Source organism: Phaenicophaeus curvirostris, chromosome 26 (genome assembly GCF_032191515.1).
Source record: "Phaenicophaeus curvirostris isolate KB17595 chromosome 26, BPBGC_Pcur_1.0, whole genome shotgun sequence".
NCBI classification, from domain to species: Eukaryota; Metazoa; Chordata; class Aves; order Cuculiformes; family Cuculidae; genus Phaenicophaeus; species Phaenicophaeus curvirostris.
The window spans coordinates 6,007,484-6,034,456 of record NC_091417.1 but is presented as its reverse complement, the minus strand read 5'-3'; the positions used below and the strand labels follow the sequence as shown (position 1 = coordinate 6,034,456).

At 60.4% G+C, this 26,973-nt stretch overlaps 3 protein-coding genes across 3 annotated transcripts in view; all 3 read left to right on the top strand.

Moving 5' to 3' along the window:
* EFTUD2 (elongation factor Tu GTP binding domain containing 2) overlaps positions 1-26,973 on the top strand; it is a 91,173-nt gene that overhangs the window by 8,374 nt on the left and 55,826 nt on the right. The gene's annotated exons all lie outside the window — the stretch shown is intronic.
* DCAKD (dephospho-CoA kinase domain containing) lies at positions 3,255-8,877 on the top strand. Its single transcript, XM_069877152.1, has 4 exons — positions 3,255-3,372; positions 5,223-5,426; positions 7,229-7,316; positions 7,816-8,877. The coding sequence occupies exons 1-4, from the start codon at positions 3,261-3,263 to the stop codon at positions 8,099-8,101; spliced, it is 690 nt and encodes a 229-aa protein (XP_069733253.1). The 5' UTR covers positions 3,255-3,260; the 3' UTR covers positions 8,102-8,877.
* Positions 18,907-24,995, top strand: C1QL1 (complement C1q like 1). Its single transcript, XM_069876816.1, is given in 3 exon segments — positions 18,907-19,248; positions 19,250-19,673; positions 24,721-24,995. Coding segments are annotated over 3 exon segments (747 nt in total). The 5' UTR covers positions 18,907-19,105; the 3' UTR covers positions 24,901-24,995.

The window sequence follows — 26,973 nt, the reverse complement described above, 5'->3', positions numbered from 1 at the left end:
GGCTGTCGGGGGGTGGTGACTTCATCTACTTCCGGCTCGCCGGCGGCTAGCGAGGCGCCCATTGGCTGCGGGGGCGCCCTCCCCCCGCGCCAACCAATCAGCACGCGGGGCGCTGCGCGGGGACTGAAGCCGGGCAGGAGGCAGCGGGTGAGGGCACCGCGGGGGCTGCGCTGCCCACACCGCCCGGGGAGGCCTTCGGTACCGGGACGGGACGGGGCGGGGCGGCTTTTCCCCAGCCAGGGGAGGGTCAGGCTGGACAGTAGGAAAAAATTTTTCACAGAAAGGGTCACTGGGCCCTGGCAGAGGCTGCCCAGGGAGGGGGTTGAGTCACCTTCCCTGGAGGGGTTTAAGGGACGGGTGGACGAGGTGCTGAGGGACATGGGTTAGTGATTGATGGGAATGGTTGGACTCGATGATCCAGTGGGTCTTTTCCAGCCTGGAGATTCTGTGTGTGATTCTGTGTTCTAATCTTTTAATCGCAGCCTCCTCAAGGCAAGCGGCGGGGCTGCAAAGCTCCCTGCAGCGCTGGTTTTCCAGGCTGATTAACCTCCGTGCCTTGTGTTCCTGCTCTCGCCTCGTTTGATTTAGTTGGCACGGGCCAAATGTACCAAAAAGTGGTGTATTTGAGAGAAAAGTGGTTCTGGCTTCCCTGAAAAGGGTTCACCTTCCCTGGAGGGGTTTAAGGGGTGGGTGGACGAGGTGCTGAGGGACATGGTTTAGTGATTGATGGGAATGGTTGGACTCGATGATCCAATGGGTCTTTTCCAGCCTGGTGATTCAATGATTTTATGATTCTATGATCTGCAGGAGTGGGCTGGCCTCTCTGCCTTTCCCCTGGGTTGTGGGGATGGTGGCTCAGGGTGAGCAGCTGGCACCCAACTCAAGAACCAGCAGAATCTGATGCAGGATAAATTGGGGCATCTTGGTCCACTGAAGCCATTTTCTCAGGTGTGAAACTCCCAACAGCAGGAATAACTCGCTGTTTTTCCAAGTTGATTAACCCCCATGCCTTGCATTTCTGCTCTCGCCTCGTTTGATTTAGTTGGCATGGGCCAAATGGTACCAAGAAGTGGTGTATTTGAGGGAAAAGTGGTTCTGGCTCCTGCCTGTAACGTCTGCAGGAGTGGGCTGGCCTCTCTGCCTTTCCCCTGGGTTGTGCGGATGGTGGCTCGGAGAAGGCAACTCGTGCCTGGCTCGAGAACCAGCAGAGTCTGGACGCGAGGGAAACTGGGGCGCCTTGGTCCTCAAAAGTCGCTTCTTCAGGGTTCCATCTCCCAGGGCAACATTCCTTATGGAAGGAAAAACTCGTGTTTTTTTCCAGGCTGGTTAACCTCTGTGGCTCACGTTTCATCTTTTCCCCTTGTTTGATTTAGTTGGTGCAGGCCAAATACACCAAAACCTGGAGTATTTGAGGGGAAAACTGCTTCTGGCTTCTGCCTGTAACATCTGCAGGAGTGGGCTGGCCTCCCTACCCTTGTGTGCAGTTCAGACCCGAGCTCATGAAATATTTACACCCCGTGCTGTGGATCTTCTATCTGTGCAGGTCCTGTGACAGCACGAGTGTTTTCAAACCGCGTTTGGCTGTGGTTTCGGAGTGAATCCTTCCAGGTGCTCTTTTTCCCCTGCAGTAACTCTCGCAGCGGCCGCCTGCCCGCAGAGGTGTGTGACGCGGGGTCTGGGGATTGAGTTTTAGCTGCGGCCACAGGCCAGAACGTCAGGGTTACCGTGGTTAAAACCTTGATTTTGCTCTCCGTGGACAGAAGAGATTTTTATGTATTTTTAAACCACGTGAGTAGAGCCAACGACCCTCAAAGCAGTGCAGGAAAGGGCTGGTGGAGGTGGCCAAGAAGGCTGGTGGCATCTTGGCTTGTACCAGAAACAGCGTGGCCAGCAGGAGCAGGGCAGGGATCGTCCCCCTGTGCTCGGTGCTGGTGAGGCCAAACCTCGAATCCTGGGTTCAGTTTTGGGCCCCTCAGTACAAGGAGGACATTGAGGGGCTGGAGCGAGTCCAGAGAAGGAGCTGGAGAAGGAGCCCAGCGGTTCTGGGAGCAGCTGAGGGACTTGGGGCTGTTTGGTTTGGAGAAGAGGAGGCAAGGGGAGAGCTCATGGCTCTCTGCAGCTCCTGGAAAGGAGGTTGTGGTGAGGTGGGTGCTGGGCTCTTCTCCCAAGTGACAAGTGATGGGATGAGAGGAAATGACCTCAAGTTGCCCCAGGGCAGGTTCAGATTGGACATCAGGAGAAGTTTCTTCACTGAATGGGCTCTCAGGCCCTGGCAGAGGCTGCCCGGGGAGGTGGTGGAGTCCCCATCCCTGGAGGTGTTTAAAAGACAGGTGGATGGGGTGCTTAGGGATATGATTGGAGATATGATAGGAATATGATTTGGAGAACAAGTCTTACAAGGAGCGGCTGAGAGAGCTGGGGTTGTTTAGCCTGGAGAAGAGGAGGCTGAGGGGAGACCTCATTGTTCTCTATAACTCCCTGAAAGGAGGTTGTGGAGAGGAGGGAGCTGGGCTCTTCTCCCAAGTGACAGGGGACAGGACAAGAGGGAATGGCCTCAAGCTCCGCCAGGGGAGATTTAGGCTGGACATTAGGAAAAAATTCTTCACAGAAAGGGTCATTGGTCCCTGGCAGAGGCTGCCCAGGGAGGGGATTGAGTCACCTTCGCTGGAGGGGTTTAAGGCACGGGTGGATGAGGCGCTGAGGGACATGGTTTAGTGTTTCTTAGGAATGGTTGGACTTGATGATCCCGTGGGTCTCTTCCAACCTGGTTGTTCTATGATTCTATGATTTAGTAGTAGACAGGTACAGTTGGGCTTGTTGATCTGAAAGGTCTTTTCCAAGCTAGGGATTCTATGATTCCTCTCACAGCATCCGCCCTTGCGGACGGCATGTGAAGTCCTGCCAGGGAGGGCTGGATTTTAATCTGCTGCAGTAAACAGAGAAACAGCCCCTCTGTCATGCTGAACCCACCCTAACGCTGAGCAAGGCTCCTCGTGAGGACTGGGCACTCGCTTGGCAGCAGAGCTTGGGGTTTATGTCAGGCTCCACAAGGCACCACCGTTAATTTTAGGTGCCCCTTCTCACTCCCTTTGAATCCCAGCCCAGAGGGTGCCAAAATCATCATAAAGTCTCAGTAACGCCCTGAGAACGTAGGAAAGTGAACTTTGAATGAAGTTGCTTGTTTTAGATGTGCACAGTAGGAACAAAACAGCCCTGTCTGGATGTATTTTCAAGCTCTTTTCTTTCCACTTCAGATCACAATGTTCCTGGTTGGACTCTCGGGTGGAATCGCGTCAGGGAAGAGCACGGTGGTGGCTGTTCTCCAGGAACTGGGCTGCGCCGTGATTGATGCTGATGTTATTGCCAGAGAGGGTGAGTTTTGTGTAGTTGCTTTTTCTTCCCGAGGTTCCCCTGACAACTGGGATGGATGCTGGGAAGTGCTGACGGCAGAGGGTGCTCTGGGTACATTGGATAAGCGTTTCCCTCCCGTTCTTCCACTGGTGGAGCCGCTGTCTCAGGAGGGATTGGAATTGGGATATATTTTTAATAAAGAAAAAAATATAAGATCATGTCCTAATAAACACCACAGGGAGATCTTGTGCTGAGTTTCCCTCTCAGGGAAACGCTTCCCAGCTTGGAAAGCCAAGAATATATGTGGTTCTCAGGAAAGTGGGTTCCCTCAGCTGATCTCGTGTTCCCCCTCAGCCCCAGGATGCCCATCCCATAACTCGGTTATGTTAAGTGGGATCACTGACACACCTGAAAGAGAATTTGCCTCTGTGCTGGGTGTTGTAAATACTGAGAGATTTGTCCACAAAATTACTTAATGTGCTCAAACAAAAGAGGCTCAAAATACCCCAGATCAGAGGGAATTCGGTCTGGGCATCCGCACAGCACAGCTGCCTCTCGCTGCTCTGGAAACATGCTCTTCTGGCACAGAAAAGACCCAGCAATCCAGATCTGTTGCCTCAGCAGGACTGGAGCAGCCCCTGCTCTCCTCGATTACCTGCATGATGCAGGGTGAGATGTTAATCCCTCCGCATCACTGGGATAACGAGGAGAGCAGCGCCGGCTCCAGGAGGGGCTGCTGATTCTGTATGCGGAGGGTTTCGGGTCTGCAGCTGAGCGGTGGTGCAGGAGGTGTCATTCTGAAGTGCCTGCGCTTTTGTGTTTGGTGAAGAACTTACCGTGTAGCCACTCAAAGCTGCGATGCTCTTAATGTTTTATTGCACTGTAATTCCCCTCGAGGTGCTGGAAATTTGCTGGAGGTGCTGAATGCCCTCAGAGATGGTAGGAAAACATTACAGATACTCGGTGTCGGTGTTCTACCAATCACTTCATTTTTCTCCAATTCCTTTTTGATATGTGTTTATTTACTGTATGGATTTCACCCATCCTGAAACTGCCTGGATGAGAAATTCCACAAGAGAAAGAAATTGGTGTTAAAGTCTTTTATTAGGTTGGCCTGAGGTGACAACCTGTGGCAATGTTCCTGGATTTCAGAGAGGAAATTATATACGAATTGTCATTCTCCCTGTTTGCTCTCGGCTTGATCTTAATTATGGTTTTATTACTGCGTCCTTTTCGATGGTGATTTTTTGGTGGCCGTAAAATTATATGCTCTTGTAACATCAGCGCCCCTGCAATCGGGAAGACATCTCGTAGAAGGTTTCTGTGTTCATCCTTGTGCAGAATGTTGATATCTGAGGCGAAAAACAGTAAAAACCCTGAATGGCAGCCAGAGCCGATTTGTAGCAGCCAGGCTGAATTCACCTAGCGCTGAAGTTTTTAGCTAAAATAAACCTGACGCTGGTCCCGGTCCCTCCAGCATCTCCTGCCCCTGCGGGCGGTGGGAGTCGGCTCAGCCTCAGCGAGTCCCCCCGCCTGCCCTGCTGACTCCTAACCCCGAGCAGCCGCACGCTGAGGAGGGAGGGTTGTGGCGCTGAATTAATGTCTGCAGGCTGCTTCGATCTCCTGGGCGTCAGCCCTCAAAAGGACCTTGGGCCGAGGGGTTTGTTTGACGCCGCGGTTGTGCGGCGCCAGTGCCAGGCGTGTGCCCAGCTGCGGCGCTTCAGCGTGTGCTGGCAGGCAGATGCGCTGCCCGCCGAGGAGAATTAAGCTGGGTTATTTAATGAACAAAACTCATTTGAGGCCGATCGCTGATGCAAACACCGACTGTGCTGTAGAACTGGCTCTAACCTCCGGCTGTTTAATGTTATCAGTGGTGCAGCCCCACTCCAAGGCCCATCGGCGCATAGTGCGTTGCTTTGGCACCGAGATCCTCTTGGAGAACGGAGAGATAAATCGTGAGGCTCTAGGAAACATTATCTTCTCCCAGCCGGAGAAACGGCAGCTGCTGAACCGCATCACGCACCCAGAGATCCAAAAGGAGATGCTGAAGCAGATCCTGAAGTACTTTTTGCTCGGTAAGAGGCTGTGTCCTGGCACACCGGGTCTCCTGCTTGTTCTGCCTCTGGTGTGAAGGTGGGGAGAGGGATGGGGAAGGAGAAAGGGAACCGGCGCTGAGTGACGGCCTTTGTGCTCTGACGCCAGTGGCCTTTCGCGGTGGTGTTTGGAGGATTCATTCCTGCCTTTCACTGCTGCCCTTCACCACCTTCCTCTATGGTTTAAAGTGCATCTGGAGGGCCTGAGGAAAGCATTGTGAGGCCTTTTCTGAGATTACTCGCTGGATAATGTCACACCTTCTGAAACGGCCAAATATTCCTCCCTACCCCCAACCTCCCCGGGCTTCCATGAAAGCCACAGAGCCCTTTTAGTCTCGATAAGGTGAGAACGGGGCTGACAGCTGTGGTTTCCAAAGTCCCGCTTTTCCCCCTGATAAATATAACAAATACAGCTGTCAAACTCGGTCTGATCAAATGCCAGATAGGATCACCAGCTGGTTTGGAGGTCTCGGTGTAGACAGAAGGATGTCTTAATAGAGTCAGTCTGGTTTTGCGGCGCTTATCAAAGCTGAGCTGTGTGACAGCTGAATAGGCCTGTGCCCGAGCACCGCGGGGGCTGCGCTGCGGGGCAAGGAGGAGGAGGAGGAGGAAGCGCCAAGGAAGCAGCAGGCAGGAAAGCCGGGAGCCAGAGATGGAGTCTTCAAGCCAGGGCTGCAGGCTCGGGAGGCGGATGCTGTCCTGCCCCTCGGCGAGAGCGCTGTGTGTCTTCAGCAGGCTGCTTTGTCCTCATTAGTCAGGTTTTAATGATTTGGGATAACTGGATGTTGTCTCTAAGGATCGCTGTGTAAGGAAAGCTCTTATCGATCAAACCAGAGGGCAGCAAGAAGTGTCTCTGGGTGGAGATGCTGCTAAAATGGTGGCTCGTTGGACGCTGATGTCTTTGTCAAGGCTTTTCTTGCTTGTGGCCAGCTCAGTGAGGGGGTTTGGCTTAGAAAGAAGGGACACCAGCCAAGCTGAAGATGTTGGGGTACACATGGGTCTTGACTTACAGCCTTCCCCTACCCTTGTGTATCCCCCCATCCCCAAACGCTGCAGGGGGAGCTGGTGCTTGCGAAGGGCACGTGGGGAGCCTGGGGTGGGCTGTAGGGTCTGGAGGATGGTGAGTTCCTCTCTGCTGGCTGCTCCTTGGGGCAACAGGGTTTTTAAACCAAATGTGACCAGCTAGGATGAGATTTTAGGCTCTGGGGGCTGGAGGCACCCCCCACCTTTCAGTGTCACGGCTGTGAGAGGTCTGCAAAGGTTTCCTTTCTCTCCCTGGAAAAATGGCACTGATTAGCCAAAGCTTTCCAAAAAGGGAAGAAAACTGAGCTGGGAAACATCAGCTCAAAGGACCACAGCCTGGCAGAGCCTTGGACAAGCGAAAGAGAGGAGAGCAGATTCTGCTGTGGGCACTGCTCCCCTGGAGAGGCCAGCATCGACAGCACGCCTGCCACTCCCGCCAGCCAGGCACAGGCGCTTTCATTTCAGCTTCTTGTTTCAGCTCCTCATTACATTTCTGCAGCTTCACCTTTGGTCTGAGATCATCCAGGTTAGGGTTGGTTTGTTTTTCCCTCTGGAAACTTGGAACAAAACCATTTCTTCCTTCCAAGAGGGAGGAGGGGAAGCAGGCTCCGCTCTCCTTTCGGCTGTAATTGTGGAGCTGTAGAGCTCTCCTGCTTGCTTTGCTGGAGCAGCCGAGCCTGCGGTGCGCATGCAGCACGTGGGATTTGGGAATCCGAGTAACACTTTTCCCTCTATTTTGGGGGGTGTTGGCATTTCTGCAGGGTACCGCTATGTGATCCTTGACATCCCCCTGCTCTTCGAGACCAACAGATTGACCAAGTTTATGAAATACACGGTCCTGGTTTATTGGTAAGTGCCACGAGGACCAGGACGCCGCCAGCTCTCTTAGAAACTGAGGGGACTGTCACAACTCTCCTGCTCCTTGAGGATTTAGCTGCCACCCTGGTGCAAAGCTGCTTTTTTAGGCATGAGAAGCAGCACCTTCTTTTATCTGAGTGTGCAAGGGGCTTCTCATTGAGGCGTCCCTGACACCTGGCGCCGTTGTGCGGGGCAGGTCTCTGCCTGTAGACCTCCCACAACCTGTGCTCCGTTGGCTGGGGCAGGATTTGGGACTCTGTCCTGGTGTTTTGGGCCATGGTAACGCCAAAAGCACGCGGTGGGATCACCCTGGGTTGGTACTGGCTCCACTCCTGTGAGCGCAGGATGCCCGCCCTGGATCTGAGATGAAGCTGGGTACATCTCTCCCTCCCACTTTATCCCCGCTTTTCCCCCTCACGCCAAGGAAAGCAGGGATCCCCTCTTTTCCCTCTGGCACCCCTATCTCAGTGCCGCTCTCCCGTCCCGGCAGCGACCCTCCGACGCAGCTTTCCCGGCTGATGAAGAGGAACGGGCTGTCCCGGGCGCAGGCAGAAGCTCGCGTCGCCTCTCAGCTGCCGCTGGACGAGAAGCGCAGATTAGCGACTCACGTCATTGACAACTCCGGGGACCGGGAGAGCACGCGCCGGCAGGTCCTGAGGCTGCACGCCTGCCTGGAGGATTCCCTGGATTTCCTCTGGGCACGGCTGGTGCTGGGCACAGCTGTTGTGGGGTTTGGAGGGCTGGTTTACCTCCTCCTCCAGCATTTCAGCTCTTAATCCACCTTTTCTTTCTGGCATGGAAGAGGCCTGAAATTCCACGTTTGAAAAGGGCAGTGAAAGGCCACCTCTTTTAATGAGCTTTGCCTGCTGAATGCAGACAGTGGGATGAGGCGTCTCCTTGCAGGCTTCCCAAGGTGAATGTAGGGTTGGTTTTTTTTTCCGGCACCTTCTCCCATCTTGTTTCTTCCTGCTCAGGTTCCTCCCCACCAGCTGTGCCCCTGGGATTGGGCTGCAGCCCCTGGAGGGGATGAGGCCTCGTTATCTCTCTGGGTCGTTATGGTGGGACTTCACTGGATTTGGGCACTTTAACGTCTTCCAGGACAATCTCTTTACCGGGGTGGCCTCTCGGGTCCTGTTTCTGTTACCAGGTTGGTAGCTCACTGCCCTGGTTAATCAGAATTTAGCCATGAGATTTCACATTAATTGAATGGAAACGAGCTAAATCTTCCTGGGGGGACAGACAGCACCTCATTTCACATGGGCTGAGTGTCCACCTGGCTGCTCCCCTCCCTCCTGCCCTCTCTTTCCACCCCCATCACTTGTGGGTCCCCCTTGCCTTTGGATCTGAGGGTCCGATACGTCCCTGGGGTGGACTGAGCCCCCAGACCTGCCTCGCTGAAACTCATTTACTGCTGTTTGAGCTTTCCTTCCTGGCAGTTTCCCCGCGGGAGAGCTCGGGTCGGGGCGAAGCGGGTGCTGGCTCTTCACATTTGGTTTAATAAAGCGCTAACCAGCAGCGGGCTCCCCGCGGCTCTGCAACCCGCAAGCGGAGAGCGCTGCTCTTTCCTGGCCCATTCCCAGGTTGTTCCTATGCCGGGGCACGGCTCTGCTCTGTAAAGTTCACCGCATGCAGGCAGAGCCGATGAACGTGATCGTGCTTTTTTTTCCCCCCAGTACAAATCCCTCAACTGGTCCCAGGGCGCTTCTCGGAGAGTCGGCTCCTGCTGTGAGCTTCTGGGGGGACCATGGCTTCGTGTTGGCTCTGGGCACCCCATGGTGTGGGTTTGGCTTCCTGGGATTCATCCTGGGATGTGGTTTCCTGTGGTCACTGCTTTCCCCCTGTCCTACTCTGCACCCCCACACCCTGTCACACCCCCCATCCCACTGCCACCCTCCTGTCCCACACCCTCATCCCTGTCCCGCTGTCACCTTCCCTGTCCAGTTGCCACCCCCTGTCCTGATGCTTGGTCCTGGGGAGCTCCAGAGACCTTCCCCCCTCTCCTATTCCCACCCTCTGGGTCCTGCTGCCACCCACCCTGTCCCACTGCCATCCCTTGTCACACTGTCACCCCCCCTGTCCTGCTGCCAGTCCCTGTGCAGCTGCCACCCCAAGAGAGCGTCCCCAAACCCATGGTCCTTGTGTAGCCCCAGGAGAGCGTCCCCAAACCCGTGGTCCTTGTGCAGCCCCAGGAGAGCGTCCTCAAGCCAGGATGCACACCCTGGGTACCCCAACATCTCCAGCAACACCGTGTGGAGCCGTACGCAGTCGTGGTTCCCCGCCCTGCATTTAATGCAGCTTTAATTGCGGTGGCGATGCCCAGTCCCTCGCAGCCAGCCATAAATCAGGGCTGGCACAGGCTGCCCTCAGCCCCAGATGAGCTCTGATCACCTCCCCGCTCGCCGCCGCCGCGATAAATGGGGCTGCGAGGAGGCCGGGGGGCAAGGAGAGCGCGAGGCGGGCACTGTAATCACATTTGGCGTTCGGCTCTTGCCCTGCTGACGGGTGCCAGCGCTAATGAGGTTAGCGTGGATGAGAGAGAGCGATTTCAGGGGATACCGAGGCGCAGGAACACCACGGGGCTGGCCTTGGCGTGCCCACTTTGGGGGTGCCTGGTGGCCTGGGCTGCGCTGGGGGTCGACCCCGTGGGGAGGCTGCGTGCCTGGGCATTGCCACCCTCTGGGGAGTGGCTCCCGAGTCTGGCGCTTGGCCACCAAGTCCCTCCTGGGGGTTCTGGTGTCCCTCCTGGGGGTTCTGGTGTCCCTCCTGGGGCTGCTGCATGGTACCCCTCTGTGGCAGCTACCCAGGTCCCAGCCCATCCCACCCCAGAGCCAAAGCTCCTCAGGATGAGGCAGTGTCCGTGGTGGTGTCCGCGTGGCTCATCCCCCACCGGTGACGGATGGCTCTGCTTGGTGGCATCGACAGCTCAATCGATGGCCAAGGAGGGGGCCTGGGCGTGTGCCCAGCTCAGGGGGACACCTTGGCTGAGGCTCCTGCGCTCGTGACACGGATGCTGCTCCCCCTTAGCTGCTTCTGCGGGGGCTCCGGTGGCCCATGGGTGCCAGCCGAGGACCAAGGGCATTGTCCCATGTCCCCCAGCATCAGCACATCTGTGTGCTAAGTCCCCCAGCCCTGGGCCATCCCTTTTCCGTGTCCCCTGACCCCACCATGTCCCTGTGCCATGTCCCCCAGCATCACCACGTCCCTGTCCTGTGTCTCCCAGCACCACCATGTCCCTGTCCTGTGTCTCCCAGCACCAGCGCATCCCTGTCCCGTGTCCCCCAGCACCAGCACGTCCCTGTCCCGTGTCCCCCAGCACCACCATGTCCCTGTCCTGTGTCCCCCAGCACCACCACATCCCTGTCCTGTGTCCTCCAGCACCACCATGTCCCTGTCCCATGTCCCCCAGCACCACCATGTCCCTGTCCTGTGTCTCCCAGCACCACCACAACCCTGTCCCATGTCTCCCAGCACCACCACATCCCCGTCCCGTGTCCCCCAGCACCACCACGTCCCTGTCCCGTGTCCCCTATCCTGCATGCTGAGGCCGCCCCAGCTCGTCACACCTCCCGCCATCGATCGGGCAGCGTCTGGCGCAGCGCTCGCCGGGCCCATCCGTCTCCTCTCACCGGGGGCTGTTTGAGCAGGAGCCCAGCACCGCGCACAAGCCAAATATTTGACTGCTGCAAATTGGCAGCCGGATCAATTACGCTGCGGCTGCCGGGGCTCGTGACAGACTGTGCCCGCTGCACCCCCTCCTGCTGCTGCACCCCCCCCCGCCTCCCCTCCCGCTGCACCCCATTCCTGTAGCACCTCTTCCCTGAAGCACCCCATTCCTTGGAGCACCCCATTCCTGAAGCGTCCCTTCCCCAGAGCACCCTTGTCCCAATGCACCCCCTTCCTGGAGCACCCCTACCCTAGAGCACCCCGTTCCTAAAGCACCCGTACCCTGGGGGGCCCCTTCCTGGAACACCCCCAGAGCACCTCTCCCTGGAGCACCCTTCCCTGGAGCACCCCCAGAGCATCCCATCCCTGAACCGCCCTTTCCTTGGAGCACCCCATTCCTGAACCACCCCTTTCCTTGGAGCACCCCTTCCGTGACCACCCCATTTCTGAACCACCCTTTCCTTGGAGTACCCCATTCCTGGAGCACCCCTTCCATGGAGCACCCCTCCCTTGGAGCACCCCATTCCTGAAGGACCCTTTCCTTGGAGCACCCCATTCCTGGAGCACCTTTTCCTTGTAGCACCCTTTCCTTGGAGCACCCCATTCCTGAACCACCCCTTTCCTTGGAGCACCCCTGCCATGACCACCCCATTTCTTCACCACCCTTTCCTTGGAGCACCCCATTCCTGAACCACCCCTTTCCTTGGAGCACCCCTTCCGTGACCACCCCATCTCTGAACCACCCTTTCCTTGGAGTACCCCATTCCTGGAGCACCCCTTTCCTTGGAGCACCCCTCCTTTGGAGCACCCCATTCCTGAAGGACCCTTTTTTTGGAGCACCCTATTCCTGAACCACTCTTTCCTTGGAGCACCCTTTCCTTGGAGCACCCCATTCCTGAACGATCCTTTCCTTGAAGCACCCCTTCCTTGGAGCATCTTTTCCTTGGAGCACCCCTCCCTTGGAGCACCCCATTCCTGGAGCTCTCCTTCCTTGGAGCACCTCATTCCCAAACTACCCCTTCCTTGGAGCACCCCTCCCTTGGAGCCACACATTCCTGAACCACCCTTTCCTTGGAGCACCCCATTCCTGGAGCACCCCTTCCTCGGATCACCCCATTCCTGAAGAACCCATTCCCTGGATCCCCCATCCCCGTGCCCCCCCCCCAGGCGCCCACGGGGCAGGTGGGGTCCTTGTGGGGGTCCTGGATCCCCCACGGGGCTGTGGCCACCGGGCGATGTCCCCCAGCGGGGACTGTCCCCAAGGCTGGGGGCCTCGATCCCAGGAAGGACGGACCCGCCCCAGGGGGCTGAGCGTGGTTGTCACCACATGGCACCGGTGTCACTGCAAGGTCCCCAGTGCCACCAGTGTCACTGTCCCTGCGTGGTCCCTGGGTGTGGCACGGTGTCACTGTCACCACGCAGTGCTGCGCGTCCCCGTGGTGTTGCACGGCGTCACCGTTGCTGCCTGGGGTGTCACAGGGTGTCACTGTCACTGCACAGTGCACAGGGTGTCACTGTCACCGCAGGGCTGCCGGCTGTCACACAGTGTCACCGTGGCTCCAGTGGGTTGTCACGCAGAGTCGCCATCAGTGCTTGCTGCATGGGCTGTCACACGGGGCTCTGTCACTGCACGGCCCCTGGGGTGTCACCCAGTGTCACTGTCACTGCCGTCCCACAGTGTCTCACCCGCTGTCACCGTCACTGCATGGCCCCTGGGGCGTCACATAATGTCACCATCACTGCATGGCCCCTGGGGTGTCACCCAGTGTCACCGTCACTGCTGTCCCGCAGTGTATCACCCGCTGTCACCGTCACTGCATGGCCCCTGGGGTGTCACCCAGTGTCACTGTCACTGCCATCCTGTGGTGTATCACTGTCACCCACTGTCACTGCACAGTCCCCAGGCTGTCACCAGTGCCACTGTCACTGCTATCCCGCAGTGTATCACCATCACCCAGTGTCACTGCATGGCCCCCATCTGGCCTGGGGTGTCACCCACTGTCACTGTGCCGGTCCCCGCACACCCCACTGTCACCGTGTCACTGTCACCCTCCGTCCCCACCCTCCGTGGGGCTCCGTGGGGACAGCACAGCAGGTCCTGGTGGCCCGAGTCCCTTCTGCTCCCCACCCCACGTCCTCGTGGGGACATGTCCCCTCTGCTCCCCCCGGCTGATGCTGTCACCGGGCGAGCAGCCGGTTCCCATCACTCACAGCCACCGCTAATTAAGGAGCCGTGTTGGCAGCTCTTAATTGCAGCGTGGTGGGAGGGAGCGCGAGCCCCGCTGCGGCCACAATGAGCCACAGCGTGATGGGGACAGGGACAGGGCCACCTCCTCCTTGTCCCTCTGCCTCCAGCCAGGCTGCCTGTGGGGTGAGCGATAGTGCTGGCACCTCCCCAGGGCCAGGGCTGACCCAGCCAGCTGGCCCGCCACTAGCCAACTAGCCACCCAACAAACAGCCTGTTGGTCAACTGGCCAGCTAGCCAACCAACTAGCCAGCTAGCCAACCTGCCAGGCAATCAACCAGCCAACTGGTCAGCTAGCCAACCAACTAGCCACCTAGCCAACCTGCCAGGCAATCAACCAGCCAACTAGTCAGCTAGCCAACCAACTAGCCAGCCAACCAACTCACCACCTAGCCACCTAGCCAGCCAGCCAACTGGTTAGACATCTACCAACCTGCCAACCAGCTAGTTGACCAAGCAGCTAGCCACCTGCCAACTAGCCAATTGGCTACTAACCACCCAGCCAACTATCTATCCAGTCAACCAGCCAACCAGCCATCTGGGTGGCTTTCAAACCAATCAGCAAGCTGGCCACGTGCCAACCAGCCTGTGGCTAGCCAGGTAGCCAACTGGCCAACTCTCTATCCAAGTGTGCAACCAGCCAATGAGCCGTCCATGCACCCAACAGCCAGCTGGCCACCCGGCCACCAGCCGACCAGCCAGTGGTCAGGTGGCCAGCCAGGCAGTGAGATCCACCTCCCATGTTGATCCATGGATGGATGTGTGGATGGAGGAGTGGACAGACAGACAGACGGATGGATGATGGATGGATGGATGGATGGACGGATGGATATGTGTGTGGATGGATGTGTGGATGGATGGGTGGATGGGTGGATGGATGGATGGATGGATGGATGGATGGATGGATGGATGTGTGGATGGATGCGTGGATGGATGGACGGATGGATGGATGGACGGATGGATGGACAGACGGACGGACGGACGGACGGATGGATGCATGGATGGATGGATGGATGTGTGGATGGACAGATGGATGGATGGATGGATGGATGGATGGATGGATGGATGGATGGATGGATGGATGGATGGATGGATGTGTGGATGGACAGATGGATGGATGGATGGACAGATGGATGGATGGATGGATGGATGGATGGATGGATGGATGGATGGATGGATGGATGGATGCCACCAAGGTAGTGGGAAACAGCAGAAGAAGCCCCAGATAGGAGCCCAGGAGACCTGGCCATTTTCCCAGCTCTGCTCCAGCCCATGCTGACCATGCTCCCACCACCCCAGGGTGTCGTGGTCCAGCCCTCCCCTCTCTGCCCACAGCCGTGTCCTCGTCCCACAGCCCCTCCCAGGCCCCATCCCGGGGGCAGAGTGTGATGTTGGGGGGCAGCACCCAAAGCCATCAGGGATGGCTTCCAAACACCCCAGTGTCTGTGTGTCCCCAACCCCAGTGTCCGTGTGTGTGTCTGTGTGTCCTGCAGTGTCCGTGTCCCCTCAACCAGTGTCTGTGTCCCCCATCCCCAGTGTCCATCTCCCCCCAACCAGTGTCTATGACCCCATCCCCAATGTCCGTGTCCCCCCAACCAGTGTCCATGTCCCCCATCCCCAGTGTCCATGTCCCCCATCTCCAGTGTCCGTGTCCCCCCAGCCAGTGTCTGTGACCCCATCCACAGTGTCTGTGTCCCCCCCAGCCCTGGTGTCTGTGTCCCCCCACCCCAGTGTCCATGTCCCCCCTGCAGTGTCTATGTTCCCCCCCAGCCCCAGTGTCCCTGTCCCCCCACCACAGTGTCCGTGCAGGGACGGAGACAGGGACAGGGAGCACCTTAAGGTCTCCAGCCAGGGTCACCTGGGCTGTTGTCCCCACCCGAGGGGCTCTGCTGCCCCAGGGTGACATTCAAGGTGACAATGAGGTGACCTGTGGCTGTGACCCCACAGCGAGGACGCAGTGGCCAGGACCAGAGATGTCCCCTGTCCCTTGAGATGAGATGAGAGCCCCGGTGCCACCAGAGCCTGCGTGTCCCCACTGTGTCCCCACCACAGCCACCCTGTCCCCACGCGGAGCCCCCTGCCCACGCCGGCGAGTGACTCACGCAGCCGTGACCTCGCCGAGGCGTATTTTTAGGCGCTCGTTAAAAAAGAGAAAGATAACGAGGAGGTGGGGGGGACGACACAGAGTGATGGAGAAAGGAACCAGGGAGGGAGCTGGTGACATGGTGACAGCTTGGGGGGGACACTGGGCTGGCAGCAAACCCACACGAAAATAATCTGCCCCCCCCCGCCTCATTAACCCCCAGGACTAATTGCCTCCTTAAAGCTGGCTAATTGATTTTTGCACGCTGATTAAATTAAAGCTCCGCTTCGGGAGCGATCGATGGCTGCCGAGTGTCCCCTTGTCCCCTCCTTCTTGGGGGGGGCCGGGGTTTGTCCCTGTGTGTCCCCCGGGGGCTGGGGACAGTGGCACCGGTGGGATCGGGGGGTGAGGTCCCTGCTGGGACACCCACCTGTGGGTGACACTAGGTTGATGCCACCTTGGCGACATCACCTGAGGCCACCAAACAGGGTTGATGCCACCGTGTTACTGTCACCTGAGGCCACCAAATGGGGTTGATGCCACCTCAGCAGCATCACCTGAGGCCACCAAGCAGGGTTGATGTCACCTCAGCAGTGTCACCTTAGGCCACCAAATGGGGTTGATGCCACCTCAGCAGTGTCACCTTAGGCCACCAAACAGGGTTGATGCCACCTCAGTATCATCACCCCAGGCCACCAAATGGGGTTGATGTCACCTTGGCAGCATCACCTGAGGCCTCCAAACGGGGTTGATGCCACCTTGGTGGCGTCACCTGAGGCCACCAAGTGGGGTTGATACCACCTTGGTGGCATCACCTGAGGCCACCAAGCAGGGTTGATGCCACCTTGGTGGCGTCACCTGAGGCCACCAAGTGGGGTTGATGCCACCTTGGGGGCATCACCTGAGGCCACTAAGCAGGGTTGATGCCACCTCAGCATCGTCACCTGAGGCCACCAAGCAGGGTTGATGCCACCTTGGGGGCATCACCTGAGGCCACCAAGCAGGGTTGATGCCACCTTGGTGGCGTCACCTGAGGCCACCAAGTGGGGTTGATACCACCTTGGTGGCATCACCTGAGGCCACCAAGCAGGGTTGATGCCACCTTGGTGGCGTCACCTGAGGCCACCAAGTGGGGTTGATGCCACCTTGGGGGCATCACCTGAGGCCACTAAGCAGGGTTGATGCCACCTCAGCATCGTCACCTGAGGCCACCAAGCAGGGTTGATGCCACCTTGGGGGCATCACCTGAGGCCACTAAGCAGGTTTGATGCCACCTCGGTGGTGTCACCTGAGGCCACCAAACCGCTGGGGTGGGCAGCACCAGCAGCAGCCCCCAGGCCCGTGTCCCAGTCCCCCCCCCAGTCCCTGCTGCCCGTGTCCCCCCCCAGCCCCGCGTCCTTCGCTCACCCCGGTGCTGGCGGCGGCTGTCACTTGCCATCGCGTCCCGCTGTCCCCGCCGAGCCTGATGGAGATGGCAGGCGACGGAGCGGGCTCAGCCGCGTGGCCCGTGTCACGAGCCTGTCGGTGCTCAGCCCCGCGGGGACGGCTCCATCACGGGGCCAGCGCCCCTCAGCGTGACCCGACGTCCCCGCGGTGGCACCTCTGGGTGCCCCATTGTGGCCGTCCTGCCCCACGGCTCCACGGGTGACCCTGATGGGTGGCGGGTCGGTCCCCTCGGAGCTCGGCCTGCGCGAGAGGGGAAACTGAGGCAGGGAGGAGGAGAAGGGGGGATGCAGGTGATGGGTCCCGGGGTGTCCCTGGCTCTGGGGACGCAGCCACCAGGTCGGTGTGCAGAGCTGGCAGGGTCCCGGAGCCCTGGTGAGGGGGGATGGCGGTGGCATCGCCAGGGTCCCAGCAGGAGGGGAAACTGAGGCAGGGAGGAGGGGAAACTGAGGCAGGAGGAAGGCAGGGCGGCTGGGGATGGTCCCACGCGGGTTTGGCCCCGTGGGGACGCGGGTGACAGGTCCCGGAGTGTCCCCAGCTCAGCACACGGAGGTGAGGGAGCCCCGGATCCCTTGGGGAGATGGCCCGAGGGCTCGGGGCTGGGGGACACGTGGGGACAACCCGCGGGGGGGGGGGGACCGGGGGCCAGGGGGGGCGTGGTCTGAGAGAAGTGGGCGTGGCCTGAGGGGTGGGTGTGGCCTGTGCTGAGCAGGCACGACGACCATGTAAGGGGCGTGGCTTGTTAATATGTGGGCGTGGCCTGATGCGAGTGGGCGTGGCCTAAGTGGAGGGGGCGTGGCCTGTAGAGGCGTGTGAGGACTCACAGAGAAGGTGGGTGCGGGCTGGAAATGAGTAAGCAAGGCCTGGGTGGGAGGGGGCGTGGCCTGGAGAAGGGGGCGTGGTCAGTGAGTGGGCCGTGTCGAAGGGGCGTGGTCTGGCTGGGAGTGGGCGTGGCCTGTGCTTAAGGAGGCGTGGCCTTCCTGGGAGGAGCACTGGCTACCAGGGAGGGGGCGTGGCCTCCCTGGAGGGGGCGTGGTCTGTGAGAAAGGGCAGGGCATACAGAGAGAGGGCATGGTTGGGGCGTGGCCTTTGGGTAGGGGGCGTGACCATTGGGAGGGCGTGTGTCCTGGGAGAGGGGGCGTGGTCTGTGTGGTAGGGGCATGGTCTGAGCAACAAAGGGCGTGTCCCAGATGGGGACGTGGCCCTTGAGGAGGGGGGGTTTACGGAGGGGGCGTGGTCTGTAGTAAGGGGGGGTGGTCTTTGGGGAGGGAGCATGCTCTTTTGAGGAAGGGGCATGGTCTCTTCGGGTGGGTGTGTCCTCTTGGGAGGGGGCATGGTCAAAGAGGGAGGGGTGTGGCCTTTGGGGGGGCATATCCTCCAAGTATGGAGTGTGGCCTGTGTGTAGTGGCAGTGGCCTTTAAAGAGGGGCGTGTCCTTTTGGGAGGGGGGTGTGGAGTGGGTGTGTGCCCTGTGAAGAGGCGTGGCCTGGGTGATAGGGGCGTGTTCTTTGAGGAGGGGGCGTGGTCTGTGCGAAGGAGGCGTGTCCTCCCGGGGAGGGGGCGTGACATGTTGTGAGGGGTCGTTGTCTGTGAGGGGTCGGGCGTGGAGCAGGTGTATCCTCTGTGAAGAGGCGTGGCCTAGGGGAGAGGGTGTGTCCTTTGAGGAGGGGCGTGGCCTGTTTGGAGGGGGCGGGTCCTATGGGTGTTGGGGGCGTGGCCTTGATGATGGGGTATGTCCTATGGGGAGGGGGCGTGGCCTATGAGAGGAGGTGTGGCCTATGGGGGCGTGGCCTATGCAAACTGGGTGTGTCCTCTGGGGGCGTGGCCTGGATGAAGGGTCGTGGCCTATCCCAAGCAGGGATGTTCTTTGAGTAACGGGTGTGGCCTGGGCGGAGGGGGCGTGGCCTTCAGGGAAGGGGGCGTGGCCTATGTGGAACGGGCGTGTCCTCTGGGTAGAGGTGTAACCTTTTAAGGGGCGTGGCCTGTGCGAAGGGGGCGTGTCCTCCCGACTGGGGGCGTGGCCTGTGCGAAGGGGGCGTGTCCTCCCGGCTGGGGGGCGTGGCCTGTGCGAAGGGGGCGTGTCCTCCCGGCTGGGGGGCGTGGCCTGTGCGAAGGGGGCGTGTCCCCCGGGCTGGGGGCGTGGCCTGGGCGGGCGCGGGGCGCGCGGAGCCAGCGGAGCGGAGCGGAGCCGCCGCCGCCGCCGCCACCCCCGGTGCCCCCCCCCGCCGCCGCCGCCCTGCTCCCCCCCGCCGGCACCATTCCCGCCCCGGGCCGGCAGCGCCCCCCGCCCGGGCGCCGCCTCAGCCTGGGCCGCAAAACTTTGCTGGCGGCCGCGGCGGGGGTGGTGATGGTGCTGGTGCTCGTGGTGCTCATCCCGGTGCTGGTGAGCTCCGCCGGCACCGACGGCCGCTACGAGATGCTGGGCACCTGCCGCATGGTCTGCGAGCCCTACGGCCCCGCCGCCGCCGCCCCCCCCCCCGCCGCCGCAGCCGGCCGAGCGCGGCCCCCTCCCGCCGCCCTCCACGCTGGTGCAGGGGCCGCAGGGCAAACCGGGGCGACCCGGCAAACCGGGGCCGCCGGGCCCCCCGGGGGAGCCGGGGCCGCCGGGGCCGGCGGGGGCGCGGGGCGAAGCGGGGCGGCCGGGGCCGCCGGGTCCCGGGGCCGCGGGCGCCGTCAGCGCCGCCACCTACAGCACCGTCCCCCGCGTCGCCTTCTACGCCGGCCTCAAGAACCCCCACGAGGGCTACGAGGTGCTCAAGTTCGACGACGTGGTCACCAACCTGGGCAACAGCTACGACGCCGCCTCCGGCAAGTTCACCTGCGCCATCCCCGGCACCTACTTCTTCACCTACCACGTCCTCATGCGCGGCGGCGACGGCACCAGCATGTGGGCCGATCTCTGCAAGAACGGGCAGGTAAGAGCCGGCCCGGCCGCTCGCTGCTTGTCGTGCGCCCGACTCCGGCCTCAGGGCTCCCCAGCCCTTGCCCAGCCCCGGGGACGCATCCTCAGCCTGTCCCGTCCTCCTCCCGGAGGTGGTGATGAGCTCTGGGTGCTTCCCTGGGGCGCCCTGTCCTTTCCCCAGCCTTGGAGATGCACCCTCAAGGTGCTCCATCCTTCTCCTGGGGGTTATGATGAGCTCTGGGTGCTTCCCTCGGGCACCCTGTCCTTTCCCCAGCTTCGGAGGTGCACCCTCAGAGTGCTCCATCCTTCTCCCGAGGGTTATGATGAGCTCTGGGTGCTTCCCTGGGGCGCCCTGTCCTTTCCCCAGCCTTGGAGATGCACCCACAGGGTGCTCCATCCTTCTCCTGGGGGTTATGATGAGCTCTGGGCGCATCCCTGGGATGCCACATCCTTTCCCCAGCCCCAGGGATGCACCCTGAGGATGCCTCATCCTTTTCCTGGTGGTGACGATGGGCTCTGGGTGTAGCCCCAGGCTGCTCTGTCCTTCTCCGAGCCGCAGAGATGCATCCCCGGGGTGCCCTGTCCTTCTCCCAATGACATGATGGGCTCTGGGTGACCCCCCAGGATGCCTTGTCCTGCTCTCAGCTCCAGAGATGCAGCCTCGTGGTGCCCCATCCTTCTCCCAGCCCTAAAGATACATCCCCAGGATGCCCGATGTCTTCTCCTAGTAGCAATGATGGGCTTTGGGTGCATCCCTGGGGTGTCCTGTCCTGCTCCCAGCCCTGAAGATGCACCCCTAGGATGCCGCATCCTTCTCCTGGTAGCGATGCCTGACTCTGGGTGCGTTCTCCGGGAGCCCCATACCTTCTCCGGGTGGCAGTGATGCACTCCGGGAACATCCCTGTGCATTCCCGTCCTTCTCCCAGCCTTGAAGATGCACCCCAGGATGTCCCATCCTTCTCCTGGTGTGAGGGATGGGCTCCGTGTCCGTTCCCAGGAGCCCCATCCTTCTCCCAGCCCTGGGGATGCTGCCCTGGGCGCCCTGTCCCTCTCGCAGTGCTGGGGACACGCTCTGCGGCCGTAGCTGTGCTGCGCTGATGTGTCCCCAAGGGTCCCCTCGGTCCTTTCCTTGGCCACAGAGACATGCCCTGCGTACTTTCGGGGTGCCTTGAGGTGTCCCTGGGGTGTGCTGCCCTCTCCAGCTGTGCCATTGTCCCCTGGGGACTCCCTGGGGACAGCGTTTGCGGTGGCCTGGGGAGGGGGGGAAGTGCTGGAGCTGACTCTGCTGCTATGTAGGAGAGACATCCCTGTCCCCGTCCCCAAGGCTGGCTCTGTCCTTGCCCCCTGACCCTGCTCCACATCCTCCCCAGAGCCCAGCCACCCCCAAATCCCCCCGATCCCAAGATGCAGCCTCTCCATCCCCGTGAGGTTTGAGTGATGCCCAAACCGCTGCCCCTCTCCCACTCGGTGCCCCCCTCACTGGCCACGGCTCCAGGCACAAGATGTGGCCGTGACCCCTGAAATGTCCCCCCAGCTCAATTCCCTTGGCTGTCACCGCAGCCGGGATACATCCTTCCCAGGATTCATCCTGCCCCGCTCCCGCTTCCCAGCATCTTCTCCCAGCATCGAGCCCCGCGGCACATCCCTATGTTCCATGACACCGATTTAACCCAAACACTGAGTTATCAACCCAAAATAAAGCTCGAGCTGAGGGGAATCGGGACCCTTGGCACGGCCACTGGGCTTCACCCCTTAGCTCCAAAAACCTCCGAGCTGGGAGTGCAGTGGGAGCAGGAGCCACTCGGCATTTTTTCTCCATCCAAACAGTTTAAATTTTCCTTTATTGAGGGTTTTTTTGTCCCCTAGCCTCAAAATTTGGGGGGGCCCAGTGACGCTTGGCACCACCAGCCTTTTCTTCCAAGCAGCATCCGTGTAACTCCAGGCTAAGCATCCCCAAAAAACCACCTTGCCCCCTTTTTCCCCCCTAAAATATTTTTGGGGACCCCGCAAAACCTTCCCACCCCCCAGTGAACCCCGATCCCCCCCGGCTCCATGCGGGATCAACGCTCCCGGGTGCTCCCAGATGAATTTCCAGAAGATATGGAGCCCCTCGTCGAGAGGAACCGCGCGCGATGCAGCTTAATTAACCGGTTGTTAATTGCTATCGCCGCTCCAATATTTATAAAGCAGCAGCTCGGGAGGCGGGGGAGCGCTTTGGTGGGCTGGCAACGGCGGGAGAGTTTAAAAAAGGACCCTAAAAATACCCTAAATCATTAAAAAATGGGGTTTATTAGGGGTTTCTTGCTAAAAATGCCCCACCCTCAGCAAGGCTGGGGGTGCTGGGGGGGCTTCCTGGTGGACAAGGGCAGATCCTGGCATCCTTCAAGGGATTTATAACCGGGGGACCCCTCTGAACCCTGACTTTCCTCCGGGCACTGCTGGTTTCGGGCACAGCCCATCACCCTGGCATCGGGGCTGGAGTTAATGAGAGCCCCGGGAGCCCTGGCGCTGGGAGGGAGCTGCTCCTGGAGGTTAATTAGCATTAATTATCCTGTAGAGGAGGTGAGGGAGGCAGCAGGGTTGGGGTGGGGGGAGATGCCGGACAGTCGGATGGGTTCATGGAGGGGTGCGGGGTTTAGCCAGGCAGTTTTGGGGTCCCTGTCTGCAGGGACACGGGGACATGCTGGGGGGTTCTGGGGGGCCCCCGCTGCCATGCCTGGGGGTCCAGGGCCATGGCCCATGGGGCACAGTGAGTCCCCCACTGCCCCCCGTCCCCCGCCAGCTCCGTGGCACAGCCGGACACGAAGACCCCCAGCGGTGTCACCATGATCAGCTCCAGCAGTGTCACCACGATCAGCAGATGCGGTTGTGCCAGGATTGAATCCCCCACCACGGTTCCCACCTCCAGTGGGGAAACTGAGGCATGGAGCGGGACGAGAGGGACGAGGCTATCGGGGGGCACGTGGTGGCCACCCCCACCTCCTCTGTTGCCACAGAGTGAGGATCAGCTCAGCCCAGCCCTGGCGCTTCTATTTATCTTCCCTGGTTAGCGCGGAGGGCTGGCGGGCGTGCGGTGACGAGGCAGCTCCTTAACGAGAGAAGACGGATGGCATCGGGCAGCTCTGGCTGCGGTGGGGGGGACGATGGCGACAGAACCCGGCGCCAAACAGCTTTCCCTGGTTCTCCTTCCCCTCTTGCTTCTTCCTCCCTCTCCTCTTCCTCAGCACCACCCCACCACCTGGAGACTGGGGCACTGAGATGCACCGTGTCCTGCCCCGGGGATGGGGACCCTTGGGATGGCCCAGTAGGCAAGGGGTGACTTTGAACCAGGTGACAGTGTTGGTGGTGACACCGAGGTTATGGTTGTGCGGGTGAGAGCAAGCGCTACGGGACCACCCGCGGGGCCATCAGTAGGTTCCAGAGTTAACAGCCTCTGGCTGGTGGGTCGCCACGCGACCGCAGGCTGCCTATGGACCTGGGGAGATGCTGCTCTGTTTCCCCAGGAGGAGACAACCCCCAGGACCCCACAGGAATCCATGGGGACCCCCTTCCTTCCCCTGCCGGCTCTGGGACCCCGCAGCCGTGTGGCTGTGCCTCCCCCCTCCAGCACCAGCCAATTAAGAGCCCATTCCCGTCAGTTATAATTAGGAGCATCTTCTCCCCGGTGCGTCGCTTTTGCATTCCACTTGGGATTTTACCTGCCGGCTCGTCACTGTCATCCAGTTCCTCGCGATCTCCCTGCAAGGCGCCGGCATCGATTTGATTACCCAAATCATTCCGCAGCAGCTCCAGCCACAAAGCTTCTTTCCCAGGCAGTTACGGCAACACCGGCACCTCCTGGCTTTGTCCTTCGCATCCAAGGAAATGTTTACTGTGGGGAGCATCCCGCCCCACAGCGGCTGGGATCCGAGGGAGCAGTGAGGCTTCTTTTGGGGGATCTGAGCTGAGGTCCCATGTCTGAGCTGTGGTCCTGCATCCGAACCTGGAGCTGGGCTCCTGTCTCTGATCCTGAGATCCTGTATCTGAGCTGGGCTCCTGTCTCTGATCCTGAGATCCTGTATCTGAGCCATGGTCCTGTCTCCAAACTGGGAGTCAGGATCCCATATTGGAGCTGTGGTCCCACATCTGAACCCAGAGCCATGGTCCCATGTGGGAGCCATGGTCCTGCATGGGAACTTGGAGTCAGGGTCTCACTTTGGAACCATCATCGTGCATCTGAATCTGGAGCTGTGGTCCCATCTCTATGCCACAGTCCTCCATGCAAACTCAGACCTGTGGTCCCACATGTGAATTCAGAGCCGTGGTCCCATGTTGGAGCCATGATCCTGCAGGGCAACTTGGAGTCAGGATCTCATGTTGGAATCATCATTGTGCATCCAAATCTGGAGCTGTGGTCCCACATCCAAACCCAGACCTTTGGACCCACATCTGAATCCAGAGCCATATGGTCCCAAGTGGGAGCCATGGTCCTGTATGAGAACTTGGAGTCAGGGTCTCGTGTTGGAACCGTCCAAATCTGGAGCTGTGGTCCTATCTCTATGCCGTGTTCCTCCATGCAAACTCAGACCTGTGGTCCCACATCCAAACCCAGACCTCTGGACCCACATCTGAACCCAGAGCCATGGTCCCATGTGGGAGCCATGGTCCTGCAAGGGAACTTGGAGTCAGGGTCTCATGTCGGAACCATCATCATGCATCTGAATCCAAATCTGGAGCTGTGGTCTCATGTCTATGCCATGGTCCCCCATGCAAACTCAGACCTGTGGTCCCCCATGCAAACTCAGACCTGTGGTCCCACATCTGAACCCAGAGCCATGGTCCCGAATCCGGATCTGTGGTCCCACATCCAAGCTGTGGTCCCATGTCCGAGCCTCCCAGCTCAGGGAGAGGCTCTGGCCGATGCTTGGAGAAGCCACCTCCGTGTGGGACCTGTCCTCCTGGGGGGGATCCGGGTGCCCCACGCCTCCCCGAGCTGCGGGTGAGCTGGGACCCCAGGTGTCCCGCGGGATCCGAGGCCGAGGTGGCCCTGGAGGCGGGTAACGCGGGTGTCCCCTGCGCAGGTTCGGGCCAGTGCCATCGCGCAGGACGCCGACCAGAACTACGACTACGCCAGCAACAGCGTCATCCTGCACCTGGACGCGGGGGACGAGGTCTTCATCAAGCTGGACGGGGGCAAAGCCCACGGCGGCAACAACAACAAGTACAGCACCTTCTCCGGCTTCATCATCTACTCGGACTGAACCTGGACCCACGGCATCGCCTCGCAGATGGCCAGCCCCACGGCATCCCCCCAGCCCCACGGCATCCCCCAGTGACCACCCAGCCGCACGGCATCCCCCCAGCCCCACGGCATTACCCCAGCCCCATGGCGTCCCCCTGCAACCATCCAGCTCCACAGCATCCTCCAATGACCACCCAGCCCCACAGCATCATCCTGCAACCATCCAGCCCCACAGCATCATCCTGCAGGTACCCAGCCCCATAGCATTCCCCCAACCCCATGGCATCCCCCAATGACCACCCAGCCCCACGGCATCCCCCTGCAACCATCCAGCCCCACAGCATCAACCAATGACCACCCAGCCCCACGGCATCACCCTGTGGGTACCCAGCCCCCCATGGCATTCCCCAATGACCACTCAGCCTCACAACATCCCCCTGCAGCTGTCCAGCCCCACGGCACACCCCCTTGGCATCCCACAACAACCCATGCCTTCCCTCCACCATGGTTTGGCCCCACGGCATCGCCCTGCAGATGTCCAGCCCCATGGCATCCCCCGGGGATCACCCTGCCCCACGGCATCCCCCCCGTGACATTCCCTGATGACCACCCAGCCCCACGGCATCCCCCCCATGGCATCCCTCATGACCACCCAGCCCCACAGCATCCCCCCTACGGTGCTCCAGGCTATCTCTGGTTCCCCGTTTCCCCCCTTTCCCATTAACTCCCCCCCCATGGCTGCTAATTCAGGGCTGGGGTGGGGGCCAGGGGGCTGGGGACCCCGTGTGCTGCCCCACTGCACCCCGTCCCCTGCTTGGCCCCGCTCCCCACTGTTCCCCCACTCCCGGGCGATGCCGGGGTCCCCGCCAGTGTGTAAATATGTACAGGATGCGCAGATGTCGGTGCGGGCGCCCCGTCCGGCCCCGAGCTGGGGGGCTGCGGGGGGCAGACCCCTCGCTGCCCACCCTGGGGCGATGCCTCCGTGGTAAAGCAGAGCTGTGACCTCTCCCCGTCTGCAGTCTGTGTCCCTCCTTGGGGCAGAGCCAATGTCCCCCACCCTGGGCACGGGGTTCTCCTGCCACCCCTACCCTGCTCGGCTTCCCGAACTGTCCCAGCTGGAGATGTTGGGAGTGGCTCCCCTGTCCCCAGCCTCTGGTGTCCCTTCTACTATCTCCACGGGGACACTGGGGGTGCCACCACCGCCCCGTCACCGCTGCAGGGAGGACACGGTGGGGCCACACAGAGCTACGAGGTGGCAGAGCCAGTGTCCCCCACCCTGAGGACTGGCTCCTCCTGCCACCCAGCCACGCTTGGCTTCCACAACCAACCCCTGTCCCCAAGTGCTTGGTGTCCCCTCTGCCACCCCCGTGGGGACGCTGGGGCTGCCACCACCACATCCCCATCCCCACAGCCCCACAGCGTGGTGACCCCTCTGGTGTCCCTGCTGCAGGGGGGACACAGTCGGGCCACTCAGAGTCACGGGGTGACCCAGCAGTGGCAAGGACGATGTCCTCCACCCTGGGGATGGGCTCCTTCTACCACCCTGCCCCGCTCGGCTTCTGATCTGGCCCAACTAGGGGTGCCAGGAGCAGATTCCCAGCCCCAGGCACTGGGGTCCCCTCTGTCACCACCATGGCCTCTTCTCCCAAGGGACAGGGGACAGGACAAGAGGGAATGGCCTCAAGCTCCGCCAGGGGAGGGTCAGGCTGGACATCAGGAAAAAATTTTCACAGAAAGGGTCATTGGGCAGTGGCAGAGGCTGCCCAGGGAGGGGGTTGAGTCCCCTTCCCTGGAGGGGTTTAAGGGACGGGTGGACGAGGTGCTGAGGGACATGGGTTTGATGGGTATGGTTGGACTCGATGATCCAGTGGGTCTTTTCCAACCTGGTGGTTCTGTGATTCTGTGACACCGGGGCTGCTGCCACCGCCATGTCCCCATCCCCACAGCCCATGTCAGGGTGTCCCCTCCGCTGTCCCCTCTGCGGTGGGGACACGGTTGAGTCCCACAGAACCGCTGGGAGCCTCGCGTGTGGCTGCGGTGGGGCCAGAGGACAGGAGGCTTTGGGGATATGGGGGGTGTGTGTGTCTCCCAG